This window comes from Phaethon lepturus, unplaced genomic scaffold, assembly GCF_000687285.1.
Source record: "Phaethon lepturus isolate BGI_N335 unplaced genomic scaffold, ASM68728v1 scaffold13838, whole genome shotgun sequence".
Lineage (NCBI taxonomy): Eukaryota > Metazoa > Chordata > Aves > Phaethontiformes > Phaethontidae > Phaethon > Phaethon lepturus.
This window is the reverse complement of record NW_010558476.1, coordinates 39629-64406: the sequence shown is the minus strand read 5'-3', so window position 1 is coordinate 64406 and position 24778 is coordinate 39629. Positions and strand designations below refer to the sequence as shown.

Below are 24778 nucleotides of genomic sequence, written 5' to 3'. Positions count from 1 at the left end.
TGTATAAGTCAGTAAGGCAAATACAATCTTGGGCTTCATTACACTAAGAAGAAAAAAAGTATTAGTCATCTTCCTCCTACCAGAAACAAAAAGACGTATCATATAAAAACTAAATTCATTTCACTATTAAGTTTCCTAATTTTTTGATAAGCAGAAGGTCCTTTTTTTGTAAAACCAGACTTCTAACTCTTTTGATTACCTTTCTCAATCCCATTTTTGGAAAAAAACTTCCTCACAAAGGCCATAGCTTACAAAAAACGTGAAATAGGAAAGATAGAAGGAAACACGATTGATTCAAATTCCAGCTTTTGCAGGCTGCTCTTCCTCCCAAAGCCATGGTCTTTTTTTTTAACCCTCTTACTGTTTTCTTTAAATATGAGTGACCCAGAAGAGGTATCCAATCCAAGTGTGCACAGGGACCTGTGCCTCACTCTATGAATTTGCAAACTTCAGAATTTTGAAGCCTCTCTGGGAAAGAGAAACACACAGTCCATTTACTACAAGTACAGTCCATTTACGACAAGTTTTGGTCTCTTCTTTCAATTCAAATCAGTTTTAAAACAGCTTTCTTAATTTTTTAAGCTGTCTCTGAATTTGTCATATCTTACCTCAGTTACCAAGCTTTGCTCCTTGCCTGTATTCTCTGAAAGCAGAAAGACCAACAACCCTTGTTCATTCCCTGTTTGCCCCTTCCCACCTTCTAACACCAAGGCAGTCAGACCATACGCTCCGCTACTGTGCTAATGCCAAGGGAGCTCTGTTTTCAAAAGAAAATCAGGACACCAGATGTGGAAATGTCTCCTGGAACCCATCTTTAATAAGTTAACTGGGGACTGAGAAGTGAACTGAAGGAAGCTGGAGCTGAACATTACCCATGCTGAAGTTGTGGAGTTAAAATAGTCCCCCAGGCAAATGAAAGCAAATAAATTGTATTATTTCTTGCATTTCATTTTCCAGAAAACATTTTTGTTGTGACTGAAACACAACTAGAGACTTCCTTCTCAGCTGCTGAAGGGCTTACTGAAGTGGCCCTTACAAATGCATAACTTTGCAGAACCAGGAAGAGAATCTGAATCCCCATGTCACACAGAGTCTCCAGTAAAATTTACACTGCTGGTAATGCAACCCAACACCCCCTCCCCAGCCTCCCCCGGGAGCATGACAAAGCCCAATAACTCATGTGGTGTAATACAATATGTCACGTTACTTGACAAATCCACCAGAAGGACTGACCCTTGCGTAGCACTTTGATAAATCATTAATGAACAGATTTTCTTTCACCTTTGCATGTGGATTAAAGAGAGGGGAGGAAAGGGGAAAATGTGGATGTCATACCAGGAACAACACAAATGAAAATGCTGTTGCATGGGGAGCTAAAATTCCCCAGCCTGTTTTCCCAATTTATCCAGGAGCTATACATGCGTTTGAGAAGGTGTGTCTGTTTGCTGCCTTTTCCACCTGATACACCAACAGAAATGCCTGCATCCTGCCCACTCTCCATCAAGCATTTGACTGAAGAAATAGTACCCTTTCACCTACAGGCATCCAAACCTAATTTCCAGAGTGTAAAGTCATTTCCTGTGCATTATGGGGATGACAGAGCAATCCCTGTTTCCTGAAAATGTTGATCAATACGTAGCATATTAAAGGGAGTTATTTCTTGTACAAGGCTAAAGATTGGCTAAAGTAATGTATGGGATTCAGCTTTAATCATGTGACAAAGACAAAATACTGACCAGAAGATGGCTATGGCTAACTTCAGCAATGAAGGGAGGCCCCATTTCACAAGGAGACAAGGAGGGGCTGATGCAGAACCTTTGTCTACAGCACTGTGTTATGCAGGTTTTATTTGGGTGAACGTCATGGTAGATATGTTCATGGATTCACCTGGGAAAAGCTGCCTGGGAGATCGGCAGAGGCTGCAGAACCTGTATGCTGTTCCCACAGTTCCTCCTCTACCAGAAGTACACAAAATTGCCCAAATAAAGACCAAGCTTACCTCCAAAGTTCCCAAGTCCATGAGAAGAAACTTTGGACCAGGTCTGTAACACACTTATCTTGGAAGGAAGAGCAGCTGCTGAGAGCTCCCTGTCTCAACACACATCTATAAAGAGGAAGCAGTGCTTGTTCTCTCCCACAGACAGGCCTGAGGAACCATCCTCACATCTGAATTAGGTCCATCATTATTCTCCTTACTACAGTTTGCACCCTCATGGGGTGCAAGGTAATGCATGGTAATGCATTGGATTTGGCTCCTCAATATTTCACTTTGAACACCACCCTTGTGATTTTGTGCAAATGATTGCTTACTTGCTCTGCAGAGAATCTGCTATGGTTATTTCTGAGAAATGCACCTTTCAACATGTGGCTTAAGAAACAAAAAAGCTGAGAAGGGGCATGACAGATGCCTCTATTCAGCTGTCAAGAGTTATTCCGAAGTTGACTGTATTTGGGCCTGAACTGTTTCCTGAATAAGATACATAGTGAAAAATAAACAGAAAGAAAAGAAAGTGACCCCACTGGGGAAATGGAGTGGTAAGACTCTCTATAAGATGAAAGAAGAGATTTCAGGAGCATTTTTCTCCATAGCTACAACTGATGAGTGACAATAGAAAACAAAACAATGAGAAAGCAGCCTTCTTTTTGATAGTGGCAAGTTCTGATGCACTGTGTGGGTTTTAATGCTGTTCATGAAGACAGCTGGTGGAAGCTGGCTCTGGAATTCCTCAAGTTTTGTATCTCTCAAAATAACCTCCTAAACACACTGGTTTTAACCTTGCAACCCAAATCGAAAACTGCAAAAGAACTGACCGAATACTGAGGAAAAAATTTTGTAATGAAAAGTCAAGAATTAACAACAAAGAGTTTGCCAAACAAGAGAAAAATTGGAAGTTCAGACTGAATTTATCAAGGAGGAATAGCAGTTCAATAAAACTACCAGGATCCAAGACCTGAAAGTAGGAAGATGAGAAAAAATCTCAAAGTCACAGACAAGCGAGAACATTATCCTGGTGTGCACAGATGGCAGAACAGAGGACAAGAGCTAGTTCAGACAACGAGGATGCTCTCAGTCTGAGAGAGAAGGAAGAATGGGGAAGAAAGTGCAGGAGAGCTGTGAGTGCCTTCATGACTCACGACAACAGGAAAGTACATGATTGCATTAAAAAGTACATCTTTTTTTACAGCTAAAAGGGTAGCTCATTCATTCCTCTCAGAACTGTAGTGCACGATAAGGGATGATCAGAGTGGATTCATTCAGTTCCAGGGCAAAAAATCTCCTGAATCTAGTTCAACAAGCAGCAGACCTAACAAAGCCTGGTTTCCTAAAGGGTTCTGTCTCCGTGGTCCACTGAAATTTTAGTAAAGTCACACTAAATGGAATTTTAAATGAACTACAGAAACTGCAGAACTACCACGAATGTTACGAATGCACCAGCTTTCATTCAGTATATACATCTTAGTAGACATCACAAAATATACCCATCAAGTCAGAGGTTTTTTAAGGTGTGGGGCAACGAAGCCTTCTTTCCAACGTATAAACATTTTGATGTTAAGCTCTCATGTTGATTTCCTTGCACTAAGAGGCAAATTAATACTGAAGCTTCTCCTGCAGTGGAAGGTCTTTAACAGAAATACCCTAATAAAGTTTCTTTCTTTTACTTGGCTAACTAATTTCTCTAGCCTTACAGAAACTTAGAGAAACTTGCGACACCCAGCGACACCCATCTGCCAAACTTGGCTGAAATTGACCAAAGGTCCAGAAAATGTTCTGGGGAACAGACAGATGTCTACACCAGGGAACACATTATTATTGCATAACACATATTTCATAAATAAGCGCTCATTATTTAAAAAGGGGATTTTTTCTACTAATTGCTGATGGTAAAATTTGGAGTGATTTGACTGACCAAGAATATTTCTCTTTTCTGGATGCATTCACAAGGCTTTGGCCAGTGACCTTAGTAAAGCAGAGCACATGTCTGTGCATACTCACTGCTGCTTTTGGAAAGTACTGTTTCTGCAGACACAGGCTGGTTTGTGTTCAGCAAGGCCAGAAAACAGAATCAATTTTTGAATGTTCACAGAGTCAAACATTTGCATAGCTGGCATATTACTCCAGACGGGGCAAAAAAAAAAAGTGAAAGCACTTGGAGGAGAAAAAACTGCAGGACAAGAATGGGGTGTGTATAATTTTTTAAAGATCTCCACAACTTCTGGACTCCCACCTTCTAGTTCTGAGTAAGCATTTCCTTACTGCTTAATTCCAGAGCCAATAAATATGGTCTCAGTTCTCTATGATTTCCATTTGCTGCTTTCACTATAAATGTACATTGGCCCTAATTTCTTTAACAAGGTCCTATCCTGACTCTTCCTGATATTTACTTCTTGCAAAATAGAAACTCTTTATGTCTGCAATATTAATAGTTCAGTTTACAAGGGAATGTCTCGGGGATCTGTTTATCACCCACAGCTGATAACAAGTGCAAGGTATGCTCATGTAACTTAATGTGCCACCACCCGCTCTGGACATTTTGTCCAGGATAAATCAGATAGATAATACATCTTCTGCCAATGTAATGGGTAATGACTGCTTTTCAACACACTATTAAGAAGTTTGGGATCCATGCAGACCCATGGTATACCTGAAGGATTTCTCACCACTACCAGACTATAAATTTACCAGTGTGACCATGCCAACTGTGGAAATTTTCCTCTTCTTTACAGATTTGCCAGTACATACCTCTGTGCCTTTGCTTGTACGTATATGTGTATATATTTATATGTTTCTATTAGATATGACACGGTATGATGTGATATGATTAACATAATCTCAAGGGTGCCTGTTCCTAATGTCACCAGCCTGTCTCCTTGCCATATGTCCTCACATCCTGGTACAATTCTGGGCAGGGCCCATCATTATGGTACTTGTCCCTCAGGTCTTACATTGATGTCCTGAGTTTGAATCCAGTTTCTGTTGTGTTGCTGCCCAGAATGGGTGGTACTATCATCCAGAAGGGGCAATGTGGGCTATCTCATTAGCTTTCAACTGCATTTGCCCACCGTCTCTGAATGCTTTTATTGTACATTGCCCCACCTATCCACGTACTGCCAGTACAATTTATGTCTTATCAACCTCCTGGGCTGCATTGGGCAGAGTGTTGCCAGCTGGTTGAGAGGGATAAGGATCCTTCCCCTCTACTCAGCACTGGTAAGGCACATCCAAGGTGCTGTGTGCAGTTCTGGGTTTCTTGGTACAAGGGAGATACGGAGCTATTGGAACAAGTCCAGCAAACAGGCACAGAGATGATTAAGGGACTGAAGCATCTGTCATGTGAGGAGAGGCTGAAAGAGCTGGGATTGGTTAACCTGGAGAAAAGAATGTTCATGAGGTGCCTTAGCCTTGTGTAGCCTTCTGATGGTTTATTTTCTTGCTGGTTTTCATGTTTCAGGAAGTTTCTGAACTGCTTATTGTAAGGTACGTCTGAGATATACCAGAGGAATAATATATCTTACACATACCCTGTTCTCACAATATTCTGTAAGCATCTGCTGCTATTCACCTGGTTATTCACACTTCTTAGGTTCTTATATTTTCAGTAGAATATTCGTTGGACCATAACATCCACATTCTTGGTGTAGGTCTCCGTTCCACCTCCGGAGATCCTACAGATGTTCCCTTGGTCTGCACTTCTGCCAGTAATGGCAAGTGGCTGTTTTGATCCCGCACCTGCCTGATCTACCTAGATTGTAGTTTGTATCTGACATCATGCTCTCCCAACGCTGCAAATGCTTTTCTAGGCACTTGCTTCCTTCAAGGCCTGCTGGCACTATCAGCTTTTCCACCTTCAGGCTCTCACATAAATTATTCTGAAGACTGTTGTAAAATTATGTACGGTTCAGCCATTTTACTGAGGCATGATTGATGTATGAACACAGAATATTTAAAGATTATTGCGTATTTGTATATATCATTGTAAATATTGTTACAACTGCTACTTGTCTGCTGACAACCACTTTTCTGATCAGCTGAGTCAGCTAGGGGAGCTTTTGTGCAAGAAATGACAATTCCAGTGTCAGATGTTTGTAGATCCTATTCCACCTAATCATTGCTTGGGCAGCGTGACATTTAAGTGAATACACATGGTTCAGGAGACCTGAAAATACCAAACGGACCACAGGTAAAAAAAGAAGGCTCTGACTTAGACAAAGGACATGACCTAATCTACATTTAATCTAAGAATGGACACAGGACTTTGATTGAAATAGGGAGGTCCTGGGAGGTGAATTTTGGTCCAACAGTCTTTGCCTAAGAGAGGGCATGTTGTTTAGTAGCTTCTAAAATAGTTGTGAAAGGTTGCTATCAGAAGAAACACTCTCTAAACTGGGTCTTAGCTCATGAAGTGAAACTGTAGCCATCCTAGCAAAAGCCAGCTCAATAACAAGAAGGTTTTAAACGGATGGGATTCAACCTTAAAAAAAAAAAAAAAAAAAAAAAAAAGCACAGTGCTTTCTGGTTTGCCTGCATGTTGTTAATCAGGGTGGAGGTAGGCTTATCCCAAGCCCCAGTGCTCTGCCAGTAGCTTCCAGAACTGCCTGGAGCTCCTGCTGCCACCACAAAACCCTGCTGGCTACCAAGGGGCAAAACCTCACTGCTATCTACATCAGTGCTATCAGAAGTTTTTCTTGTTTAAACTCAAACAGAAGAGAGGGGCTCATCTCCTTCCTACACAGGTGCTTTGTTAAGGGCTGTGCTTGTTAGTAAAAGTTCAATGCTGATCCTAAGATTAGACATGCAAAGGGCAGCAACGAAAGGAGAACCAAACTACGAAGTGAACTATGTCACATTTTGTCCATAGAGGTTTCCTTGGAAAAGGAAATGTAAGTCCTAACAGTATGTCTCACAATATGTATCAAATTTTCCATCGCTTTGTGATAGTGATGTGTGACAACAGTTTCTCAGAGGGAAGAGTTTGGCCACATTGTTGGAATAATGAATATATTTTATGATCTACAGTTACTGGATTACATAAAAAAAGAAAAACTTGCTTCTAGTTCTGGATTTGGGATTTTTTTTCAAATCTGGCATAAATCACTGACACTTTTGACCAGAGAATTTATAAACTAGCACGTGCATCTGTGATCTTAAAATTCAAGGTTTTGCATTATTTTTTTTTCTTTTTCTTTTTTAATTTCTAAAGATGGCAAAAATACAAAAGCCCTAAGGACCCTCAAATGGAAAATGAACCTTCTGATACCGTATCTTTAGAAAACTGATCCTTACAAGCAGATGGGCCCCACCTCACAGTAAATTGAACAAATAAAGAATAATTTATCTTTAGGTGTGATAAGCATCATACAAAAGTTTGCCAAGGGCTGTATAATTCCATAAAGCTGCCCAACAAGAAGACAGAAGTGATTACAAATGCAAGGTCTTACAACACCACCCTGAGTACTCAGCTCTTAATCAGGTTATCAGACAGCAGGGCTTTTCTTAATCGATACAGCCTTTTATCAAATGAGTGTGTTATCTCATTGGTGAGGTCATAAAATATGAGTCACACAGATTCAATAGGATATCTAGCACAAAGGCAATGTTATACATTATAGAGGCTAAAGATATTGTAGGTATTGTAGGTGTTGTTTACTTAAAGGCAACTGGTGAGTGTTGTGGCCCTCTTCGACCTTCAGAAAAAGCTGTTTAACCTTGTTTTAAGCTATATCTACTGCTCAGAGTAATTCTGTAATCATGATTTGATAGTGTTGCCTTGGCAATGCTGTGTGACATCTTGAACCCAGGGCCTAATTTCTCATAAACTACTGTAGTTCCACTGATTTTCAATTGTCACATACCTGATATTTTGATTTAGCTAAGCTGAATGCGTTCTCTGACCACAGAGTTTTGTGAGGTTAAACTGGCAAACAAGTCACTCGTATTAGGTACAGAAATTTTACCTAATTTATCTTCTAAAAGTTTTATCTTTAATTTTATCTTCAGATTAAAAAAATTCTCTTCAGAATGGCTGCCAGTCAGCACTGGCCTTCTTATCTTGGAGATCTGGCTGTGAAGACTCCTGAAACCAGATATGGTTTCATATCTGAATTCTTGTATGACCTTTGGCAAGCCTTTGGCTTTGATTTTCTACAATTCTTAAGTACCTAACTCTTTACTGGTTTAGTGTTTAGTGTTTTCTTAGCTTCCTTTTTTTTGTGTCTATAAATTAAAAGAGAATGAGCCCATAAACAAAACCAAAACATTCAGCTAACACTTAGGAGAATCCTAGCAAAGCCCACTCATAAAAAAATACTTCTGTATTAGTGCTATCATCTAGCTTCTAATGCTTTAAGTCAATAAAAACAATGCACTGTGTTACAAGAGTCAATCACAAGATCAACATGCAAATAATTTTCTTTTGGAAATTATTTTTTAAACCAGGCAAAAAAATCTTTAAGTTGATTAAAACATCTTTTGTACATATTAGAAACGTTTTGTTTCACTTTCAAGACCTTAATAATGCTTTTAAACATAGAATTTTGCAAACATAAAAGGCAGAAAGAAAGAGGATTTTTCTAATCATAGAATATCTCAAGTTGGAAGGGAGCCATAAGGATCATCAAGTCCAATTTATGGGTGTCTAATTCACCGGTGGTAGTAGTTAGACACCCATCTTTCAGGAATTAATTTCAGCCTGACAAATACACAGGTTGAAGCGCCCAACTTGTTGTTACAGTGTGCTAGGTTTCATTGTACAACATCCCTAGCACATATAGCACACAGCAACTCGGCTTCACTGTTTCATTATAAACACCATCAGGTGTTGGTTTACCAGGCACACTGAGGCTATGACTTCTCCCACCTTTCTTCACACTTAGTGACTTAATGCAATAGTCTGGTCAGCCACATCAGGTCTAATGTTTTGTTTTATGCCAGAAATTGATAAATAACTTTGGTCTGTTAAAAGGAGCAACAGCAGCAGGGAAATGTTTCCAAGCAGAAGTGCAACAAGAAACACCAGAAGAACAGAAGGTATCAGCTGACACAGGAAATTAATAAGCCTTAAAGATTAAAACAGTTATGTTCCTTATAAAATTGCAAGGGAAAAAACCTCCCAGTGTACCCTACAAAATGTAAGGTTCACCAAACTTGGAGCTTCAGCTTCAAGTAAGGTGAAAAACTGCAAAGGACCATCCCACACACTACCAAAGCCAACAGGCTGCAAACAAAACATTCACAGTTAACATGGGTGCCTCAGATCCCTAACTGTGTAATCAGAGAATCTGAATTTCTGGAGAATCAGAAACCCTAAGCAAAGAGCTTCTCCCTGCCACTGACTTTGAACAGCTTAAGGTTATACTGAACAAATTTCTTACCCCCTAGACAGAAATAAATCCCAACTATCACCTTACTGCCATTAGAACCATTCTGTGCATACTGCCCTCAACAGATCATGTAGTAGAACACTGCTTAAGTCAATGTTGACATTACTGATGAATAGATTGCGTGCCATAAAAAAAAAAAAATCATTCAGCTAAGAAGCCAAAAGTTTAATTTGAATGTTGTTTCCTAAATTTGAAAGCTCCACTGTCCTTTCAAAGGCACTCCAGCAAAGCTGGAAATCGATACCCTGTTTCATGACATATGCATATGGAGAGGAGTTCATTGTATCACTGGGTAACTGTCTCATGCTAAAGACCAGTGTAGTAATAAATTTTGAAGATTAGTTCATTTAGTTGGTGTATTTGAGATAATAAATAAAGAGTTTATTAATTATTATTAATATTGTCCAAATGAGAATTGGATAATCTCAGGTTACACAGGTTTATCCTGATAATGAAGTACGGGTACTGAATGGCTTAGAGAATTAATACTGAAATGTAGTCTTATTTCTACCAACACTGAGGCAACTCTGAGACTCAGCTCCATTGACTGCTACGTGGCACAGTTCAACCTATGCTGTAGTTTAGCAGCTTCCTATTAAGACAACTACCGTCAAACCACAACACTGCTAACAGCCTTCCCGAAAGGCAGCTCTTTATATGGTCATGTAGAATGACCTAACTTCCTGGTTTCAAAAGAGGTGAATGCAGCTCAGCTTTTTAGATATGTTGCTCAAACTGTATGCAGAAGATTACACTGAGAGAGGTACTCAACTCACGGATTTTTATCATAGCATCTTTATGCCAGTAGGGAAGCAATGAGTGTGTTTTCTGAGAATTTCAGGCAGATTTTGAGCTCATTGCCTGACTGGAAGTCACACAGCCTGTGTTAATAACCTTTGCAGTGGTAAATGATACAGGCAATACTAAGATAAGACAAGAGCAAACAACTCAATCTCTCTTTCACCTCTTCATTCCACAGGCTTGAATTCTTCTCCCAGTATCAATGGGACAAAACGAGCCATTGCTGAAGGCTATGGCAATCGTGTGGCTGGCTCGGTTGTACAGCAGCAGCCATCACAAGATTCTACGTTTGCTGCTTTGTCCCAAGTGGTCAACTCTGCAGCAGCAGTGAATAATCACAAAACTCAACTTCAGGGTTGCAACTCAGACCCCTAAGCTGGAAGACCACAATCCCTCTAAATCCAGCAGAAGGAACCAAGCTCCTCCAGGGGAATATTTACAGCATCAAACTATGCATCAAATAGCATCCTGCTATTCTCCCCTAGCAGTGGAAGAGGTGGGATACAGCTACAGGAACACAGGCAGCCAGTGCCCTTTGCAGGTACCGGGCATCACCTGTGGTTGCAGAGGTAGGACACAAATCCCCTGTTCATATCTCTCAGGCATTCTGGGCCATTTAAAGGGCCACAGGTCTTTTTCATTGACACTGTATTCAGGCAACTAAATCCTACTTCTGGGGTCTAAAGAAGGATGTCCAAAATCAGGCTGTGCCTGGGACTGCCCAGTGCTCCCAGATGCAAAAAATAACAAAGTGCTGAGGGAGGAAGCATTTGTTCTCATTCTTAAGTAACAATTCCTTGCTAATGTGTCAAGTAGTTTTCTTGAGTGATAACAGGTTCCACTTTCAGCCCTATTTGGAAAAGAGAGAGGGCACAAGAATGTACAAAAATGTAGAAAAAATATTATATGATGCATTATCTATAACCATAAACATGGTGCATCATCTATCCAAGCCCAATCTCATCTGACCAACTTTCAACAGAGCCTGTGGAACACTCCAGCTCCTGTTTTCAAGCTATATAGACAATAACAGCCTAACTTTCCAAGCCTAAGTTATTGGCAGTCACAGGTACAGAGTAATTAAACAAATACATGAAGAGATAATTTTTTTAAATTCATTTGTCAAAGATTAAATGGGAGCATTCTTGAAGAATGAAACAGGCACTACCTTTTTTTTTCAGAATACGAACATGTGTTGTCCTTTCAACATGCTTGCTAAGATGCAAATATAAATTACTGCTACTTAATATTTATACTTTTATGGCACTATACTTGCTGCACTAGAGGGTCCAGCAAGAGGAGGAATCCTGCTCTTGGTATTCGACATCACTGAAAGGTATTAGTTGTACAAGCACAGTGAGTTTCCACGGGCTTTGAAATCCATTTTGACTTGAGCAGGTATGTTAACGGCTCATACCTCCTGAGCTTGAGTTCTCATCACAAGTACAAGCCCAATCCCTGTACAGTCTGGGAAACCCCTTCTGTAACCCTTGACAGACCTGCAATAGTATCCATGGTCTATTATAATTATCCCATGAAAACACAAATAAATTTTATCTACATAAACAAAGTTTGCAAAATGAGGTGATAAACAATCATTCATGGAATGCAAGCTGACAAGCAATACCTTTTCCCTTCTCTTAAACCAAGAATGTAAGAATATACAGTGTTCCATTCCTTGAACCTGTTGTTTCCATTTTAATATTACAGGAAATAAACAAAATTGAAGTATCTTCTCCATCCTTTGGAGTATTTTAAAATTTAAACTGTCAGGTAGCTAGGACATGCTACAGTGGTGTAACAAATTCAACATCCTGGTGCAAAAAATCTCACATCAGCCAAGTAAAAAAAGAGTTCAACCACATTGTAAGTTTCTACGTAATTCCTGTCAATTAATAATTAGCAGATGTTCTGAAATATGATGTACATAGCCTACCTACTAGAACAGAAGACATATTCGTTGTCCATATAACTGAGCAATTAATCACAGAATCATTAAGGTTGGAAAAGACCTTTAAGATTATCAAGTCCAACCACCAACCCAACACCACCATGCCCACTAAACCATATCCTCAACTACCACATCTACATGTTTTTTGAATACTTCCAGTGACGGTGACTCCCTGGGCAGCCTGTGCCAATGTTTGACCACTCTCTCAGTGAAGACATTTTTCCTGATATCCAGTCTAAGCCTCCCCTGGCACAACTTGAGGCCATTTCCTCTTATCCTATCACTAGTTACTTGGGAGAAGAGACCAACACCCACCTCACTACAACCCCTTCCAGTAGTTATAGAGAGCAATAAGGTCTCCCCTCAGCCTCCTCTTCTCCAGACTAAACAACCCCAGTTCCCTAAGCCTCTCTTCATAAGACTTGTTCTCCAGACCCCTCACCAGCTTTGTTGCCCTTCTTTGGACATGCTCGAGCACCTCAACATGACATAGCAAGTCCTTACCTGTTTCTTGCTGGATTATGGGGAGTTCATTCTGCTCTCCGTCCCTGTCTTCCAGTTCAGGGGGCTGAATACCCTGTAGATACCTGGTCTGGCTATTAAAGACTGAGGCAAAGAAGGCATTAAGTACCTCAGCCTTTTCCTCATCCTTGGTGACAATGTTCCCCCCCCCATCTAATAAGGGATAGAGATTCTCCTTGCCTCTCTTTTTGTTGTTAATATACTTGTAAAAGCATTTTTTGTTATCCTTTATTACTGTGGCCAGATTGAGTTCTAGCTGGACTTTTGCCTTTCTAATTTTGTCTCTGCTCGACCTAACAAAATCCTTGTACTCCTCTTGAGTTACCTTCCTCTTCTTCCAAAGGTCATAATCTCTCCTTTTTTCTCTGAGTCCCAGCAAAATCTCCCTGTTCAGCCAGGCTGGTCATCTTCCCCGCCAGCTCATCTTATGGCACATGGGGACCACCTGCTCCTGCGTCTTTAAGATTTCCTTCTTGAAAACTGTCCACCTTCCTGGACACTTTTGCCCTTCAGGACGGTCTCACAAGGGACTCTCAGTGCCCTTCAGGACGGTCTCACAAGGGACTCTCTCAGCCAGCCACCTGAACAGGCTGAAGTCTGCCCTCCGGAAGTCCACGGTAGTGGTTTTGCCGACCCCTCTCCTTACTTCACCAAGAGAATTCTATCATGTCATGGTCACTAAGTCCAAGATGGCCTCCGACCACCACATCTCTCACCAGTCCTTCTCTGTTTGTAAACAGCAGGTCAAACAAGGCACCTCCCCTGGTAGGCTCAACTTACCATCTGTGTCAGGAAGTTATCTTCCACACACTCCAGGAACCTCCTAGACTGTTTCCTCTCTGCCGTGTTATACTTCCAGCAGATGTCTGGTAAACTGCAGTCCCCTACAAGAACAAGGGCCAGTGACTTCTGCCAGTCACTTGTAGAATGCTTCATCTGCCTCTTCATCCTGGTTAGGTGGTCTATAACAGACACCCAGCAGGATATCTGCCTTGTTGGCCTTTCCCCTCATCCTTACCCATAAGCACTCAATGTAGTCATCACAGTCATTGACTTCTATACAATCAAAACACTCCCTAACATACAGAGCCACCTCACCACCTCTCCTTCCATGCCTATCCCTTATGAAGAACTTATAGCCACCCATTGCAGCACTCCAGTCACGAGAGTCATCCCACCATGTTTCTGTGATGACGACTAAATCATAGCTGTCCCGCTGCACAATGGCTTCCAATGTCTTTCTGAATTCTACCTTACTTGTAGATCTGCCTTTTCTATCATTGCAAACATTTTCTAAATCATATCTGACTTCATGTTATGAGAGGGAACTTTCAGCTGGCCACTAATGCTTTAGATTCTCTGTGTTGGTGAATAAAATGAAATGTTTTCTTTTCTGTAAGTGTATTTTAAAAAGCAGGAAGTCACATTTTATGGATCTATAACTTTATTTTTCACCAGCTTGTTATTTTTTCCTTATCTGTGTTTATTCTCTTCTTTATCAAAAAAGATCTCATGAACTCCATATAACCACTCTTTGACAACACCTTCTGATGTGATGACAAGGCAATGTACTTGCTCTTGGAACCATAACGATCTACTGTATCATCAGAAAAGCCAGTCACATAAAACAGAGACAGGATTCCCATCTCTATGTGAAATGTAGTTGTTTCTTAAAGATCAATCCAAGCAATTTTCCACCAAAATGCAGTAGCTTCAGCTTTTATAAACCTATCCACATTTCAGTGAGGTCTTTAATCCTATGTTCACATATATCATCTTGTATCAATTGGATGCTGGATCTGAACATGAACTTTTCTCATCACTAAAATGAAACCTGAAATCCATTGTCAGGTATGAACATTGCAAGCACCTCAAGCTTGAAATTAAAATGAAGTCGTAAAATGAACATTGTCGTTAAAGAAAAATAATTTCTTCTTGTTTTCAGGTCAGTTTGCAGGTAAGTTAAAGAAAAGAACTCAACCTAAGAAACTAATGAAGAAAAATACAGTCACAGTAAATTATTTGGATTGAGAACTGCTCATTTGAAAACTGCTGTGTTATCGACTTGGTGTGTTTTACCACATCTGCAGCCACTTGAAAAAAATACAGGTATGTACACTGTAAAGAAAACTGGATCTTACAAAATACCTCCTTATTTGCTACCTCACATCTCATGCACTTTCTAATGAAAACTACCCAGTCTTTTTTAAGTAAAGCAGAATGTTTCTTTATTAACAGTGATTCAGAGCCACAAACTGTTTGTTGACCCCCAAAAAATGGGGTTCTCTAGGCAGAGAGATACTGTAGTAAAGAAGACCATGTTTAATGGTTCAGTGTGTTTGTCACCTGGACAAAATCCACCCATGGATTTGAAAAGCCCTTAATTACAGTTCAGCCTAAAGACTAATAGGGCTCTGCAGGCCAATAAAAGTTGGCAGGTGGGCAGTCTGCCAAAAAAAACCCTCAATGCAGAACAGAAAAACACTTAATGTTAAAAATATATATTGGCAAGTCTAATTATTCCACATCCCTGATGCCATGAACCTGGGAAGTTAGACATTGGTTCCTGCCCTGCAAGAAAGCTAACTGAATTTCTACACTCTCATACTCATTCCTAAATCCTGGTTTCAACTGTGAACTCACGTTACATGTGTGCCAGCTTACTCTTAGGCTCTTTTTGGAAACACACTAACTCCACTCAGGGCAAAACCTGGATTTGAGGGATACCTTCATGTGGGAAATTCGCTCCCGAGGCAGAATGGAGAAGTCTGTGCTAGGATCAGCTCTCTCTGACCTACATGGCCCTTTAGCATTACCCAACCAGGTCTTAAATCATCAAATGACCAGGTCCCATGCCCAAGGTTCAGAACTCAAGTGTTTGGCTTTATGCTTTAGATACTCCTCTCTCCTCTCATTGATTAGTGCACTTTAGACTGAACAAGGCACAAACCAAACACAAAATAATTATGTTTTAGTGCCACAGAAGCCCCACATAGTACCCAGAGGAAATCCAGGTCAAGAGTTTCCCAACATGAATGTGGCCAGTCTGCTCCTGAGGAAACTAGCCTTGGCAGTCAGAAGTTGTTTGGATGCTGTCTTTAGCTGTGAAGGCATAGTGTGGTGTTTATGTCTACAAACTAATTTCACTTTTCTCTGTAATAATCACACAGCTAAAACTTGGCATCCTGTATTAGCTTTTGATTTTCCAAAGCCAAATACTTGACTTTTTTATATATTGATTGCTATAGTTTTAAACATGAACACACACACATGCACATACAAGCCTATAAAAAGTTAGACATCTGAATTTTTTTACACTGAAGTCCAACATACTTTCACTCTTTCAAGCATACTTAGAAAAATACTCTTTTGAATGTTTCAAATGATCAGACTTTTGTTTCCTCCTTTGATTTCTTTCCCTTCCTTTCCACATCTCCAAGCCCTTCTTCTCTTTAGAACAAATATAATAATAAGACAACAGAGGTTCTTTTACTTTCATATTTTCTCTTGTACTTTTGGGTTTATACCCTGTTACTTTTCTGCTCAATGTTGGCATAGTGATGTGGCACAAAAGGAGTTCCACTTTCCTTTTGAAAGTTCTGATAAGTGGCAAATGGAAAAATCAGTAAAGAAAAAACCCCACATATTGATTTTAGAATAATCTGTGGAAAGGGGCTTTAAAGCTTTTCATAATGGAATTAAAGTAACTGAAATATTTTGATGTTTTGGTAGAAAACTGGAACTAACTGTTTTCAGACAAGAAGAACAACTGCTTTTTTTTTTTGCTCTGTGGGGCTGCTGCCTAAGAGATGGATACGTCAAGTTGTCATTCACAAGACCTTGCAATATTGGCAGCTGTAGAGGTCAGGTTCCGTCTATGGGACATCTCCAACCTGCCCACCAGTTGTGGCAGCCCTCATTTGGTGTCATGCGGTCATGCACAGGAGAATTGATTGCAGCACTACCGTGCACGTCTTTAACCAGGCTGTGTAGCTCACCATTTGTTTGTACAGGAGGAAGCATTAGGCGGTATGGGCATCACTTACTTCCTGCACAGCTGCTCCTCGTCTCTTCAAGGGAATGCAGCCAAAAAGGAACAACCGTGAATATGGACTGTGCCAACAGGATGCAAGTGGCCCACTCCCCAGGACACAATTTGTTTTTTGTAGGGAACTGATGTATAGTCACTGTTACGATAAAGGAATATGGCTTGCCACTGGCCGTGGGCACAGACAAGCTGACTGACTGACCCCCTGGGCTCTGGGTGTTGCCACTAGCCATGCAGAATTGAATACTGCAGTCTCCCAAAAGACTTCCACCTCCTTGTTAACCCTGAGTGATGGGGGGTTTTCTGTTGGTGGACATGCCCAAGGGTATCAACATAAAAATTCTTACTGTCTGCTTGGATCAGAATCTCTAAAGGCGTCACGAAGGTGAAGCCTTTGCTACTTTGCAGTAAATAAGTACAAGTCCTGTTACTGACTTTCCCAAAGCATTTCTCTCTTGAACAAGTCAAGTTAATACTTTAGGGAGATGATTTTATATAGCTGGTTAAAAAAAACCCCAAAAGTAATGTAATCTTTTATCTTCTTTTTGTGACCACAGATGTCTATTTCCTGTAATACATTTTACATTTTGTCAGGAATACAGTCTTTTAAAAACGGAATTGGAAGCTTGATTTGGGGCACAAGGAAAACATCTGGAAAATTCTAACTATTCTGTCTGAAGTGTGGTGGGTTCATCACCTTCTCTAACTATACCATTTGATCCTGTGAAGGGTATCATGTAGCTTGTCCCCCCTCACACAATTTCCCCAAGCAAGTATTTTCTCTCATGTGTCTGAGTGCAGAATGTTATTGGAGATACTCCCCCCTTGCTACCAGGAAGAGGCTGAATGGGCACACAAAAAGTAGCTTGAGTTGCATTCCTCTTTCACCATATCACTTGCTTGGTCAGACTATACTGCAAGAGACAGACAGTGTGGGTAATAAAACCCTGTGAGTAGCAATGGGAAGTAAAGGGGGGTGGTGTGGAGGGGAGAAAATGCAGGCTGGTTTTTTTATCTGTTCATTTAGCCAGGGGCATCAGATAAACATCATCATTGACACAGAGATTTGTTGAATTGGAACATCACACAGACTTGGTTTTTGGTACCCGTACAGGAAGAAGTAAGATTTTCTGACTCAGTAACTTTGAATGGGTTGCTATTTCTCTGATTATTAACTGGCATTTGAGAGCTGCTAAATCAGTAAATTGTTAGCATATCTGGGTCTGAACTCAGCAAGCTTGACTTGCTCATCCAGTTACTGTTGTACGTGCTTTGACATCAACTTTTGCAAGGAAGAGGATCTGAACCAGGAACTCCTATAAACAATTTTTCTTTGAAATCAGATTAGCAAGTCAGAAATCCCAAGCGATAAGAGAAGTCTCTCCTTCACAGACTTCCTTTAGCAGTCCTGAACCTACGGCATCAGGAGGACATAGGCCTTCATATCCACCCAAACAAGTAGAAAAGTTGATTCACTGTCATTCACGTCAGCAACATAGAGATGTATTAAAATGAGACATACCTTCCTGATTTAAAAAAAAAAGAAAAGAAAAAAGTATAATATGCTTGGAGGAAATGTCCACCCCGAATCTGGATTAAAAAAAAGAAGTGAAAATATATGGGGGAGGGAATTGACCTGTCATGTTTTTGCTTGCTGTTTTTGATATTAATGTCCTTTGTAGGCAAAAAGTGAGCCTTCCAAGCAAGCAGATGGAGAGCTGCTTCTTTTGTCTGGGGACAGGGGATAGAGGGAGAGAGCGGTTTCCTTTTTGGAGTGGACTGGTTGCTAGAAAGATCTTTTTAGAAAAATTTATCCTGTCATAATGTTCGTTACCAGTTCTTCTAGTAGCAGCTCTTGATAGGAATCTAGCAACTTAGAGATGCTCAGCAAGAGACTCAGAAAGGCCCGTGCTTTGACATGTGGTATGCTGACTACATAGCTGCATGTTGGCTCCACACCTGCAAAATATACGCTTTGAACAGCCAGATACACTGAAGCCTGTGGTTCCTCGTCAAGCAGGCATGCAAGACATATTGAGGAAGCAGTCTCTGGTGAACATGTGGGAGGGCAGTTTCTCTTCTAAAAATAACAGAACAGTTTCCCTTTCTTTTCCTCTGTTGAACTATGATGATACTGGCCCATCTCAGACTCAACATCCTTTTTTTTTGGGCTGGATCTCCAGGATGAAAAGTTAGAGTGAAAGCACTAGGATATTATAAGCAATTTAGGAACCTGCAAGTATCCAAAGTGCTCCCAACCAAAGAGAGCACTGTCCAACCTAAGAATTTTCATGCTTATGTCTGGTTTTTTCTGTCTTTCCTCCAAAAATTTACCTTACAAATATCTTCATACCACTGCCATTACAAAAACATTACTGCTACATTTTTAAACTTTCCTATATAGCAAAAAATGTGATAATAGTAATTCCAAAATGTAGGATGTTACTCCTATAGACATCACATCAAAAGCTCTAGCATCTATAAAATAGGATGGGTTATTTTCGTAATAAAAAGCAGTTTACAGAAGGGATTTCGCACGCTTTCTGGTTTACACTGGTCTAACAAAACCTCTCACACCTAGTCCATAACCTCTCACACCTAGTCCATAGCATCCTACCCAAAATGGAATCAGGAATTACACAGACTATGTAAAAACTCAGACTGTGAAATGCGCTTAACTGAGTCTCTTAAACCCAACACTTAGTTTCTTGGTCCTCTGCTGCTAACAATGGAGAGAGTCACCCCCAGGAAGTCATTCAGCCCACCAAAAATCTGACTGGAACATGTAGTATAGCTACACCTGCAGTTACCATTCTGTAGTAAACACCATTAAAGTGGCATTCAAATGTAGCTTCTGACACCTGACCCAGGAAGATCAGTGTTGCTCCTTTGACTTGATCAATTTTAACTCAAAAGAAGGAAACACATTATACTGCTGGAAAAATGGATCAGTACATCCAGTACATCCAGTATTTTCACGCACAAGCTCAAGTTAGGGCTCTGATCTGTCATCAGTGTGGTGGATCATTACCCACAGGTATGGTGTTTCTTCTATCAATATTTGTTCAAGTCTGCAAATAAGTGGATTACCTGCATGTATATGTCTCTGCGATGGTTTGCATGTCAAATTTGTTATCAGATCACAGAGGGTGTAACACAAATTTGACTACATTCATTTTGAAAAGATAAGCTCCTTTCTCACCCTGGTGATTTACCGCAGACTTTTCACAGTCATATCATCTCTGAGACAGAGACAAGAATCAAAAGACATAAAATAAATAACAGAGCAGGAAAAAATTCTACTTCTTTTACTTTTCTAGGTATAATATATGAAAAAGCAGTCAAAAGATTTCTCATCAGAATCAGTTTTAAAGATAAAAATGTTTTTTTGAGTAAATGTGAATTCACTTAAACAAACAAAAAAACCCAAACTCCTAAGGAAATAAAGAGAAAATACTGAAGAGAACTTACTTTTTTTTCCATTCTCATTTTAATAAACATCTGAAATGTCAGGAAGAAGAATGTACTGAACATGTTGATTTCACAGCCCTTCCACGTATTTATTACATGGAATAAATGTAATATTTATTCCATCAACAAATGTAATCAACAAATATGTTGATTTTCCACCATGCTTTCTACCCACTGTATGATTTTTCGTACAGCAGTGGTTTCTGTTTTAAAATTCACAGAGCTTTAAGGGGAAAATGTCACAGAGTTGAAGAGAGGATTATACGTTTTTCTATCATGCCTGGAAAACAACCTATAGCACCTACCTCACTAAGTCGTCACAGAAGCCAAGCTTCTGTTGAGTTACTAAATCAGGATCTTCCAGTCAATGGGAGAGTTTAGGTTCCTTTGAGGTTCCTGGTTCAGTGTTCACCTCCATTTTCAGACAGTAAATGGTGGGGTTTCCTGACTTCAAAGGAGGTAAGTATTTGCATTCATATCCTAGTGCAAGAATGGTTCATTCCACTGATGGGGAAGAAAACTCTATTTGGATTTGGCTGTGAAGATTCATTCTTTCAAACCTATAAAGGGGACTTTCACAGATGCTCTCCGTCTAAATGCTTCCTTGAGAAACACCTACTCTAACTCTGAAGTAAAGCCAAGGAATTTGGCAGTTAACAAGGACACTGAAACGCTGCACATGAAATGAACCCCAGGTTAAGACATGTAAGTTCCAAGGGGGTGATGAAGTCCATTTTTAATGCTACACAACACTACAGTTAGAGCTACCAGTAGTGGGCATTCAGAGGAGCACTTGCACATGCTGGCACTACATTATGATAGCACTGAATATGCAAAACAAATTATGTACTTTAAAAATAATCAGGTGAAAAAGGTAGAGGGATGGGGGATTTCTAAAGTCTATAAAATAAAGATAACCATAATTATAACTATCATTACTATTATACATTATTTTTATATATTTGCTTTTAGTTTTTCTCTGCTTCCTGTTAATATGAAAATGTCTTTCATAAGCCACTTCCATTAGTTTTGTTCCCAAAGGTATTTATTTCAAATTAAACTATATTTCAGCTTTTTTTACCCTTTTTCTTTCCTCTGTCCATATTTTTCCTTTAAAAAAATATGAATTCCTTTTTCTAATTTATTTTAAACCAGGCAACTTTCTGCTTGATATTTTCTCAGCTAATGACAACTAATTTTTTCCCCTCATCATAAAGGGTTTTATACCCTTTTTGTTTTTATGAGCTTCTGGCTTGCTTTCTTCTGATATACATATAGCTATCTCAAGCCCTTTATTGTAACATTTATAGATTTCGTATACATGTACTTCACTTGCTTTATGTCTTTTTTGTGTTGTCTTTAAAGGAAAGTATTTTTCTCTTTACTTTTCCACACACCGCTAACATTTTTATTGGCCAGATAGGGAATACGAGCTCTACTGTGACACATGAGTGTGTCAAAGGAAACAGTAAATGATTTTACTTTTGTTTTATCAGTTATTAAAAATGGTTTACCTGTTTCTTAAAAGAAGTTGACACTTTTTTTTCTCTATACTGCATCTATAATTACCTATGAAGTGCCCATGCTCCTATCTCTTCTGTTTTTGGCTGCAACTCAAACATTCCAATGACCAGTCAGCTCATTCCCAAAAATCAGGTGAAACAACCATAGTTGGCAGGCAGCATAACTTCTATCTTTTTAGAGATATTTTAGCACATTAGCAAAAACAATTGTTATGTGGAGGGCTTACATGCTTCAAGATTTTTTCTGCTTTCTCCCTTTCCACTACTGTTGATACAGCTATCCCTCCTCCATGGGTGCACACACAAAATCCAAACAGTAGGTCCAGATGAGGAGCTGTTATGAGTGAGCTCCGCAACCTCTAGGACAGCAGGAACCTGTCACTAGATGCTGTGCCAGGTAATAGGCTGAAATGTTGCTTCTGCTCCTCTGCACAGAGTACAAAAATACAGCACAGCGCTGCATCCTTGGGAAGCTAAAACTGTTTTATCCAACAGCTTTGGGCTTTGGATCTGAATTTTTGGAGTTGCTGCTGGCTAGGGGACTCTAACTGTGAGAAATACAACTATGAAATCACAGGGATTTCAGACATAGTTAAAATGGAGTGTGTTACGTCTGTTAAGGTCCATGCATCTTTTTGTTCCGTGGACCATTACCTGGAGAGGGGTGATTAGTGCAAATTTCAAAGGGATAAACCATTTGCAGAAGCTCAGCTTCCTTCCAGAGATCTACATATGATCCACCACCCACCTGCATATGCACAGGACTAATAGGAAGATAAAGACCTGTATTGACATGGAACAGGGATTCTTATTTAATCCTAGAACAGATATAATGTTATTTCAGGAAGCCACTGAGCAGAACAAGGATCCCATATGGTTAATTGGTGACCTCTGACTGTATCTCTGTATACAGGTGGAGACGAGTTATTTCTTTGTAAGCCATTCATGTAATTACTCTTTATCATCAAAAGGTATTTTCAGAGCTGATTGATTGGTCACCAGTGAAAAAGGTCATTGCATCTGAAAGAGCTGAGTATGAGTGCTGAAACAAAGTTAGCTGTGCTAAGACTCTGTTAAGGTAAGAAGTTACTGTCACAAAAATTCTTGTCTAGGAGAGGAAATGAGATGTCATGTTTGGAGATACCTTGAGATTTGATCTAAGGACCATGAAGAAAGCCAGGGGAAGAAAGGAAAAATACGTGCCAGTTCTTGACGGTTACACGTTTGTGATGTGTATTACACACTGAGAACTCCAAACGTTTTCCTGTGTGCTTCGTTCTGAAATATCCAATCATCTTACCTTTTTTTTTTTTTTTTTTACAAGAAACAAGCTGTGTAAGCAGGCTCCAGAAAAGAACATCTAAACTTAATATGCAAGGCTTATGCCTAGGAGCAACTAGTTTAATACTTGCCTCAAGCCAATAAAAAATGTAGTTGATTGCTAGCCACAGATCTGTGATTTTGAAATATTTAAAGACATGTACTTGTGAAGGGCAAGAATAATTTGTAGTAAGACCTGCTTAAATATTAGTAATCCACCAAACCTTAGAAATTAATCATAAACCCTACCTAACACAAGAACTTTTCCTCCTTTATAGCATCAGAAAGATGGAGTAGGTTATCCATAAGGAGAGGAAATTTGGGAAATTATACAAGCTTAGTGGCTGTAACAAAACTAGGAGATCTGCAGTCCTTCCTGAATTTGACAACAGACTTATGTGAGGGCAAAGAACAAGATATATAACTGCTCCTTCTCAGTATTCATGTCTATTTAGGGTGAGTTGTACTTGGCAGGGACTAAAATTCACTCTACATGTGTGTAGTGTTCAGCATTATGGGGTTCTAACCTGCAGGTCTTTACAATGAAAATAATAAAAAAAATAAAATCACATACTGTTATCCTTTTTTCCTGAACTGAACTCTGTTCTATTCCAGTTGCTGTTTTCAGATTGCCACTCGCTGAGATCCAAGATCTTTTCAGCAATTTATTCAGAGCTTCTACAAAGGGTTTTCACCTGTTTGCCACAAATCAAAAGCATCATGCTAGTAAAACACATGTTCACAACTCTTCAAACAACCTTACATGGAAAGCTAGCAATTTCATTTTCATTGTAGTTTTGAAACCTTTTTTTTAATCTGACATCCTAACTAAATGTGTAAAAACATATCAGTCAATGCCACTACACTTAAAAACAAACTAACATCTTTTCTGTTTTCTCACTTTAATCACATCACCTTTCCCACCCCAGTATAAAAGCAGCTAGTTTCCAGCCTTTTTCATTGCTGCTACATTCTTCTCTTTGTTCTTACTCCTTCCAACCCAGTCACTGCTTCCTTCTTCCCTCTCACCTGCTGGCTATCTTCCCCTCAGCCCAATACCCTCCCTGCTCCTCGGACCTCCACAAACTCACCGCAGCAGAAATCCCTGGAAGCCTGGGCTCAGCCTCCCAGCCTGCACTGAGAAGCCCAAAGGTATTTATGATGAGATTGTTCTCTGCTCCAAATCTCATTTTTCCTATTAGCACAGCAAACTTATTGGGAACTGGTGATCTGTGTGGCACTGCCGAATCTGCTTTAAGAGCATTATTGAAAAAAAAAATTAAAAAAGAAGGTCATTATCAAGGCCATTCTCCACTCTGAACATTGCTCTCTGTTGACGTGGCTGTTGAAGCAGCAAAAAACAGTTGCTACTGGTGTGAACATCGGTTGAGAACCTCTTCCATCATCACCATGATACAGTGATTGCGTCTTGAAGGAGGTCCTCATGGACCTCCTCATTCACTAAAGAGCTATTTCTACACATGGTACATGTCTTCTCTAGCTCAGGTCTGTCATAACAGAGGCGGAAAAAAAGGAGAAACATTAGCTGTGGGTGACTGACTGAACACAAATAACTGGAGGGTAAAGAGGTTTAAAATGCAGCTCATTTCCCTCCTTGACCTAGTCCTAGCCTTAACTGTAACATCTTGGAGGCAAATGTTCAGAGGGGGCAGATGTTTTTCCTGCAGGGTATTCTCATTTTGCACGCATTTTCATGACTTCCTCCTTTTATGAGCATCTTATGCAATGCCACGAGCCTGGCAG

At 39.8% G+C, this 24778-nt stretch overlaps 1 protein-coding gene across 1 annotated transcript in view; it reads left to right on the top strand.

Annotated features, from left to right (window-relative positions):
- Positions 1-1862: 1862 nt before the first annotated feature.
- The window catches only part of LOC104625453 (mucin-5AC-like), a gene marked incomplete at its 3' end in the record, with an annotated part of 62298 nt that continues 39382 nt past the window's right edge, over positions 1863-24778 (top strand). The window contains exons 1-3 of the mRNA XM_010293078.1: positions 1863-2040; positions 10358-10534; positions 14598-14609. Of these exons, the coding sequence (XP_010291380.1) occupies positions 1863-2040; positions 10358-10534; positions 14598-14609 (367 nt within the window). The remainder of the gene's footprint in view (positions 2041-10357; positions 10535-14597; positions 14610-24778) is intronic.